The sequence below is a fragment of the Cicer arietinum genome, chromosome 4 (genome assembly GCF_000331145.2).
Source record: "Cicer arietinum cultivar CDC Frontier isolate Library 1 chromosome 4, Cicar.CDCFrontier_v2.0, whole genome shotgun sequence".
NCBI lineage: Eukaryota > Viridiplantae > Streptophyta > Magnoliopsida > Fabales > Fabaceae > Cicer > Cicer arietinum.
In genome coordinates, this window is record NC_021163.2 from 54,116,185 (window position 1) to 54,124,697 (window position 8,513).

General features: G+C 28.2%; 2 protein-coding genes across 2 annotated transcripts; both read left to right on the forward strand.

Annotated features, from left to right (window-relative positions):
• The first annotated feature begins 1,327 nt into the window (after positions 1-1,327).
• On the forward strand, positions 1,328-2,865 carry LOC105852750 (uncharacterized). Its single transcript, XM_012719390.3, has 4 exons — positions 1,328-1,484; positions 1,941-2,010; positions 2,182-2,269; positions 2,617-2,865. Exons 2-4 carry the CDS (start codon positions 1,964-1,966, stop codon positions 2,863-2,865), a joined length of 384 nt encoding a protein of 127 aa, XP_012574844.1. The 5' UTR covers positions 1,328-1,484; positions 1,941-1,963.
• A 1,470-nt stretch (positions 2,866-4,335) lies between these two features.
• LOC101505744 (uncharacterized) lies at positions 4,336-7,938 on the forward strand. Its single transcript, XM_004513183.4, has 9 exons — positions 4,336-4,490; positions 4,947-5,016; positions 5,188-5,275; positions 5,623-5,799; positions 5,873-6,049; positions 6,162-6,335; positions 6,422-6,573; positions 6,688-6,814; positions 7,658-7,938. The coding sequence occupies exons 2-9, from the start codon at positions 4,970-4,972 to the stop codon at positions 7,667-7,669; spliced, it is 954 nt and encodes a 317-aa protein (XP_004513240.1). The 5' UTR covers positions 4,336-4,490; positions 4,947-4,969; the 3' UTR covers positions 7,670-7,938.
• Positions 7,939-8,513: the final 575 nt, after the last annotated feature.

Genomic DNA, 8,513 nt, shown 5'->3' on the forward strand with positions numbered 1-8,513 from the left:
ATTTAAAAAATATATATTTTTCTCTGAAATAAACGCACTCATTATTACCTCTTAAACAAATCATCTCAAACAAACTCAGAAATATTCAGTAATAATATAATTAATATTATTATCAACTTTGAAACACTTCTAAAGGGAATGCACCTATTTTATGCACTTTTTTTACAAATTCGCATATACTGTTTTGATTTAAGATTTATTTTTATTTATAAAACCTAAAATTAGAACAACTTCAATGGAGTTTCTAGAAGATTTTAAAGAGATTTGACAAAGGCTAATTTTACTTGAAAAATAAAAAAGATTTTGAAGTAGTTAATATTGAAATCTTACATGATATAATAATTATATAATAATATGAATGATTCAACTTGAAAAGAACGAGAGAAAAAAAAAAATCGGGAATAATACAGAACGATTACCGAATTTGAAATGACTACTACCGAATGATTGACTAATTGATAGACTTTAAAATAGAAAATAATATTATTAATAAATAATAGGCTAAAATACATCTATGGTCCCTTAACTTAATTTCAGGTAACGTTTTAGTCCTTTATCTTTTTTTTTTTTCCGACTTGGTCCTTTATTTTAATTTTAAGTGACAATTTGATATTTTATGTTTTAAAATTTCAACAATGTTATCCTTTTTTATACAAAAATTTTAAAAAAAATTCAATCAAAACTCATAAAATTAATTATATTCTTCAATATAATACAAATTTCATCAAATTCGTAACACAAATCTTTAAATAAACTCATATTTTCATACTTTATTTGATATTGTTAGGAATAAAGGACTAAATCGAGAAAATAAAAAGATAAATGATTAAAACGTTACTTGAAATTAAATTAAGGGACCACATATGTAATTTAGCCTAAATAATAATAAAAAATAACATTAATAAATAATAAAATATATATAGGTCAGTATACATGTTTAATAGGCTTTTTATAAGCTTGATTCTAACTTATTTCAATACTTTAAAATAATTTAAGCCTAATCTTTTTAACCTTTTTATTAAACCCATAAATATGTCAGATCATAGGCCTTCGATAGACGACCTAACCTATTTTCAATGCGCAAATTAACTAAAATCTTAATCCATTAAAACTATTGCATTGGATGATCTTCATACACTATCAAACAAAATTGAGTAAAATAAGTTGAGGAAAAATTAAAATTACAAAAACCTCAATTCATTAACACTTTTGCATTTACTAGATGAATTATATTCTTTAAAAATCAAAATAAGAATTTGTAGACTGATTGTATAATTAAATATTATTTTTTCTTTTATACAAGAAACTAAAATATAAATAAAAATATTATTTTTTTATTTTCCCTCACACTCTCTCTTTTACCCTAACGACGGCCCCTTCGAACCCGCACCCCGCCATCGCCCATTCCGCTCTTCTTTCTCTGTCTCTTTTTCTCTCAATTATCAGAAAACCCTTTCTTTTCCCCTCATTCACTCCCGACAATCGTATGTTATCTATTGTTCTTTGAGATTTTGGTGAAATCAAATTTAGGGATAATATGAAATATAAAGCTTTGGCACCGATACTGCAATGGAAGATAGCATTAGCACACTTCATTCAGCAATTCAAATTATAGGATAGTGTGAAATAATATGCACTTGTTATGTGTTTGTTGTTTGAATATCCATTTATGTCAAAGACGCCGGTGGTAGTTTTTTTAAAACAAGTTGAATTCATAACACAGTGTTGAGTAATTTTAAGATTACATTGCCAAATGAAGTTGGACACTAATGAGATTAAAATTTAGATTACAAAGTGAAAAGGATGTATTATTTTCTTCATATCACTTAATAATCTTGGCTTGCTGTGGTCAATCTTGATTGTGATAGTGTTGTTTGCTTATTTTCCTTCGCCTCTGGTTTTGCAAACCTCTCAATTTTAACCCTTCTAAAAAATTGCAGGTTGTTGACAACTGTGACAAATCATGGAGAAGCCTGAAAACCATTTCAATAATGACAATAACAGGGAAAGGTAAGCTTATATATATATATATATATATATATATATATTTATATATATATATATATATATATATATATGTATATATATATTTTCGCTTACATATTCATTAATTATTTTCAGATAGTTACTTTTCTGAATGTATAATTAGGTTAGATTCAATTTTATTTATTGTGTTTGCAGAGAAGCATCTCATCTTGCTGCATTGTTGAAAGAAATGAAAGAAGGACTGGATACTGTTAGGCTTAAAATTCAAACTTTAACTGCCAAGGTTCGATTGTACTCTATTTTTTTTTGCTTCAAGCTTTAAATTGCACATTGATTTAATGCTTTATAGTTTTGAGTTTAAAAAAAATACATAATGTTATTACTTTAAATTATTATTAGTTTGGACTTGAAGTTTGATTACTGTCCTGTCTATTTTTCATTGATTGATACTTGCTTCTTTTTAGTTTTCACTGGTACTACTATATTCTCTCTAGAATATTCATATTGGTGATATTTTCAATATATTGTTTCTGTTATAACTTATTAATGAGTTTCATTGTTTTATAAGCTTATCTTGATAGCAATAAATAAGTTGATTTTTAATGTGTATTTGAATGTCTCTTATGCCAGGTGAAAAGTCAAAATTCTACAGCCGATGGGTTCAGCTATCTTGAAGCTAAAAATTTGCTGCTTTTGAATTATTGTCAATCCCTTGTTTATTATTTGTTGCGAAAGGCTAAGGGATATTCGATAGAAGACCATCCTGTTGTTCGAAGTATTGTAGAGATAAGATTATTTTTAGAGAAGGTCCGTTTTATCCTGTCACCACTGTATATTTACATAAGACAATATGTATCGACTATTACACTTAATAGATGAACTATATTGACTAAGAACGAAAATTGAGTAAAATAAGTCAAACGAGCAAATTGGGGTGATAAAGTCTTATTACATTAAAATTTTTAAAAGCTTTATTCACCTGAAATGAACACTTTTTAAATCTTAAAAAATAATATTTAATTTAAAAAATATATATTTTTCTCTGAAATAAACGCACTCATTATTACCTCTTAAACAAATCATCTCAAACAAACTCAGAAATATTCAGTAATAATATAATTAATATTATTATCAACTTTGAAACACTTCTAAAGGGAATGCACCTATTTTATGCACTTTTTTTACAAATTCGCATATACTGTTTTGATTTAAGATTTATTTTTATTTATAAAACCTAAAATTAGAACAACTTCAATGGAGTTTCTAGAAGATTTTAAAGAGATTTGACAAAGGCTAATTTTACTTGAAAAATAAAAAAGATTTTGAAGTAGTTAATATTGAAATCTTACATGATATAATAATTATATAATAATATGAATGATTCAACTTGAAAAGAACGAGAGAAAAAAAAAAATCGGGAATAATACAGAACGATTACCGAATTTGAAATGACTACTACCGAATGATTGACTAATTGATAGACTTTAAAATAGAAAATAATATTATTAATAAATAATAGGCTAAAATACATCTATGGTCCCTTAACTTAATTTCAGGTAACGTTTTAGTCCTTTATCTTTTTTTTTTTTTCCGACTTGGTCCTTTATTTTAATTTTAAGTGACAATTTGATATTTTATGTTTTAAAATTTCAACAATGTTATCCTTTTTTATACAAAAATTTTAAAAAAAATTCAATCAAAACTCATAAAATTAATTATATTCTTCAATATAATACAAATTTCATCAAATTCGTAACACAAATCTTTAAATAAACTCATATTTTCATACTTTATTTGATATTGTTAGGAATAAAGGACTAAATCGAGAAAATAAAAAGATAAATGATTAAAACGTTACTTGAAATTAAATTAAGGGACCACATATGTAATTTAGCCTAAATAATAATAAAAAATAACATTAATAAATAATAAAATATATATAGGTCAGTATACATGTTTAATAGGCTTTTTATAAGCTTGATTCTAACTTATTTCAATACTTTAAAATAATTTAAGCCTAATCTTTTTAACCTTTTTATTAAACCCATAAATATGTCAGATCATAGGCCTTCGATAGACGACCTAACCTATTTTCAATGCGCAAATTAACTAAAATCTTAATCCATTAAAACTATTGCATTGGATGATCTTCATACACTATCAAACAAAATTGAGTAAAATAAGTTGAGGAAAAATTAAAATTACAAAAACCTCAATTCATTAACACTTTTGCATTTACTAGATGAATTATATTCTTTAAAAATCAAAATAAGAATTTGTAGACTGATTGTATAATTAAATATTATTTTTTCTTTTATACAAGAAACTAAAATATAAATAAAAATATTATTTTTTTATTTTCCCTCACACTCTCTCTTTTACCCTAACGACGGCCCCTTCGAACCCGCACCCCGCCATCGCCCATTCCGCTCTTCTTTCTCTGTCTCTTTTTCTCTCAATTATCAGAAAACCCTTTCTTTTCCCCTCATTCACTCCCGACAATCGTATGTTATCTATTGTTCTTTGAGATTTTGGTGAAATCAAATTTAGGGATAATATGAAATATAAAGCTTTGGCACCGATACTGCAATGGAAGATAGCATTAGCACACTTCATTCAGCAATTCAAATTATAGGATAGTGTGAAATAATATGCACTTGTTATGTGTTTGTTGTTTGAATATCCATTTATGTCAAAGACGCCGGTGGTAGTTTTTTTAAAACAAGTTGAATTCATAACACAGTGTTGAGTAATTTTAAGATTACATTGCCAAATGAAGTTGGACACTAATGAGATTAAAATTTAGATTACAAAGTGAAAAGGATGTATTATTTTCTTCATATCACTTAATAATCTTGGCTTGCTGTGGTCAATCTTGATTGTGATAGTGTTGTTTGCTTATTTTCCTTCGCCTCTGGTTTTGCAAACCTCTCAATTTTAACCCTTCTAAAAAATTGCAGGTTGTTGACAACTGTGACAAATCATGGAGAAGCCTGAAAACCATTTCAATAATGACAATAACAGGGAAAGGTAAGCTTATATATATATATATATATATATATATATATTTATATATATATATATATATATATATATATGTATATATATATTTTCGCTTACATATTCATTAATTATTTTCAGATAGTTACTTTTCTGAATGTATAATTAGGTTAGATTCAATTTTATTTATTGTGTTTGCAGAGAAGCATCTCATCTTGCTGCATTGTTGAAAGAAATGAAAGAAGGACTGGATACTGTTAGGCTTAAAATTCAAACTTTAACTGCCAAGGTTCGATTGTACTCTATTTTTTTTTGCTTCAAGCTTTAAATTGCACATTGATTTAATGCTTTATAGTTTTGAGTTTAAAAAAAATACATAATGTTATTACTTTAAATTATTATTAGTTTGGACTTGAAGTTTGATTACTGTCCTGTCTATTTTTCATTGATTGATACTTGCTTCTTTTTAGTTTTCACTGGTACTACTATATTCTCTCTAGAATATTCATATTGGTGATATTTTCAATATATTGTTTCTGTTATAACTTATTAATGAGTTTCATTGTTTTATAAGCTTATCTTGATAGCAATAAATAAGTTGATTTTTAATGTGTATTTGAATGTCTCTTATGCCAGGTGAAAAGTCAAAATTCTACAGCCGATGGGTTCAGCTATCTTGAAGCTAAAAATTTGCTGCTTTTGAATTATTGTCAATCCCTTGTTTATTATTTGTTGCGAAAGGCTAAGGGATATTCGATAGAAGACCATCCTGTTGTTCGAAGTATTGTAGAGATAAGATTATTTTTAGAGAAGGTCCGTTTTATCCTGTCACCACTGTATATTTACATAAGACAATATGTATCTGAAATCCTGCTATCTGCTGCAGATTCGACCGATCGACAAAAAACAACAATACCAAATCCAAAAACTAATTAAAGTCAGTGAAAATACAACAAATAATACCAGTGAGAAGGAGCCAGTTGCATCCAATAAGAGTGAGGATGTATCAAAGTATCGTCCAAATCCTGACATGCTTGTTAGCAAAGTAGAACCAACAGCTCATGTGAGTTTATTTAATAATAATATCAAGTGCAAATTTGTGGTGTTGCAATATGATACAAAATGCAAACAATATCTGTCCTATGCCTCTCTAACTTAATTCATTTATGCTATAGGATGGTGATGGTGTTTATCATGGTCCTAGATTTGCCCCAACATCTATGGATCTAGATAAGCCTTCTAAGGGAGAAAGAAATGCCAGCCGAAGAGACAGGGAACTTCTGAAACAAGCTCAGAACAGTGATTATATCAAGACATTAGTGAATGATATGGAGGAAAGACCTGAAGAGGTGACATTATTAGTTTATTTTGGGTGTGGATTCATAACAATATAACGAGTTTATGTAATAGTTATCATTTGCTGCTTACTTCGCAGATAAAAGATTTTGAGGGAACCAGCAGAGAAGTGGACAATTATATTAGAAAAATGGAGAAGCTTGCTAAGGTGGAGGAGGATGAATTCACGCGCATTCCTCGTACGAAAGAAGAGAGGAAGAAAGAGAAGTACTTGAAGAAAGCGAAAAATGGGTATGGGGAAGGCCTGATATCTCTGCTATCGCTATCATAAAAGCATCACGTGTTTGATGACATGTTTCCTTATTTGTTTATATATTCACTTACATTTGTGTATATTATTTGCAGGATGCAAGGTCTAACTGATAGTTTATTTGATGAAATCAAAGGATTACCCTTTGAAGATAATACTGGAGATCATGCAATGGGCTATAAAAATGGCAGCAGAAGAAATGGGAAGCTGAAGAAGCGAAAGGCATGTCATTTTGAATTTTGATACTGTAAAATTGTTCTGTGAAAACTAAAGTACACTTTAAGCACTGGATATATGAAAACTTGTTTCAGTTCAACTTTGGTGGATGTGGTTTGTGCTCTGTTACGTATGCATCGAAAATAACAAACTTAATTATTTGAAGATAACCTTCTAGAGAGTAGAGACTTATTTGCTGCTGTCCAATTGCCCGTGTGTAACAAAGAATCCATTTAAATGAACATTGTTGTGTTAGTTTTATGCAGACCCAATGTTTTACAATATAAATTTATAGAATATATCATTTTACGTGATGACCTACCTTATGCTGTCTAACCTAAAAGACACTCCTTAAAATCATAAGTTATGTAGTTAGTTTTTTTGGGATCCATATCTTCCAAATGCATGTTATTTCCTGTTACCTTTTGCCTCTGGAGTAAGTGTGATGATTTGGTTATTGGTCTTGCAATAGTTGTCATGTCACACTCGACCAATTTCTGGTGATGAATAATTTCTACTATATGCACCAGTTATGCACTTATTATGTTGAACTGACAAGAAATCAAAACTAGTTCCAAGACTTTGAAATAATTTGCTCATCAACTCAAACTTCTATTGAAAATTGAATTCCTTCCTTCAGTGGATTTACATTTCCTTTATTTTTGTCTGGCAATTTTTAACTCAAAAGTTAGGAAGCAAAAATGACTTTGCCTCAAGTTCTATGCCCTTTTCCTTTTAACTACTTTCGAAGTCCTTTGTTATTGTATGTAATATGTACAATGCAATTCAGTTGGTTGAGTTATAGTGTTTCAGTTGAGGCAGGGACTAACAATTTTGGATTCCTTGCAGAGGAAACATTGAAGAAACTGCTATTTCGGAATTACTGCTTGCTGTTGAAGGAAGTAATACAAGGGAGTATTAGAGCCACAGAGTTAGATTTGGTTGGTTCTCTTCAATTCCTAGATGTGAGGTGTGGAATTTTGTTGTTATTATTATTATTATTATTATTATTATCCGCTAGGGTGCTTAGTTTATGGAGAATCTGGATTTGAGATTTTAGAAGAATTGAAATTGAAATGATTGTTTATTAGCTATTATCTTAATGCACCCCAATTTTGTGAATTGTGACACATGGATTATTTTCATTCAATTGCATATATTTAGGTTGGTTGAAACATATTAAACTTCATATTACTGAAAGTGAAGCTTCTATTTTGCATTTTCAATACTCTAGTTTGTTTTGTCTACCAATGCTTCTATTTTGGTGATAATATGGTCTTCATGATAAAAAAAAAGCATCATAACCGATATATCTAGTCACTATATGTGGTTCAAGTTACATCGACTTTGTAATTTGACTATTATTTTGTTTTTTAAGTATGGTTTTTCAATCTATAAAATTTATAAAATTTAATTTTGGCCTCTTAAATATTATACTTAATTTTTGTCACTACATTTAACAAAATTAATGTTTATTTAGTCCTCATTACTGTTAGAGACTAACATCATAATTTTGGGATTAAATATGTTTTTGGTTTTTATGTAAATTGAAAAATAATTGTTTGATTGAACCACGAGAACAAGATCTGATATTGATTTTAGTATTTTACCCTTCTATTTTAGTATTTTACCCTTCTATTTTAAAACATTTTAGGGGTAATTTTACTATTCCTTCCTTCAAATTTCACAATTACCCTAACTTAGT

Bases quoted from the DNA above. Each gene is read 5' to 3' on its own strand.
- LOC105852750 (XM_012719390.3), top strand. From the start codon at position 1,964: ATGGAGAAGCCTGAAAACCATTTCAATAATGACAATAACAGGGAAAG. The intron at 2,011-2,181 runs GTAAGCTTATAT...TTGTGTTTGCAG, and splicing joins AATGACAATAACAGGGAAAG to AGAAGCATCTCATCTTGCTG. The intron at 2,270-2,616 runs GTTCGATTGTAC...CTCTTATGCCAG, and splicing joins TTCAAACTTTAACTGCCAAG to GTGAAAAGTCAAAATTCTAC.
- LOC101505744 (XM_004513183.4), top strand. From the start codon at position 4,970: ATGGAGAAGCCTGAAAACCATTTCAATAATGACAATAACAGGGAAAG. The intron at 5,800-5,872 runs GTCCGTTTTATC...TATCTGCTGCAG, and splicing joins TAAGATTATTTTTAGAGAAG to ATTCGACCGATCGACAAAAA. The intron at 6,336-6,421 runs GTGACATTATTA...CTTACTTCGCAG, and splicing joins TGGAGGAAAGACCTGAAGAG to ATAAAAGATTTTGAGGGAAC.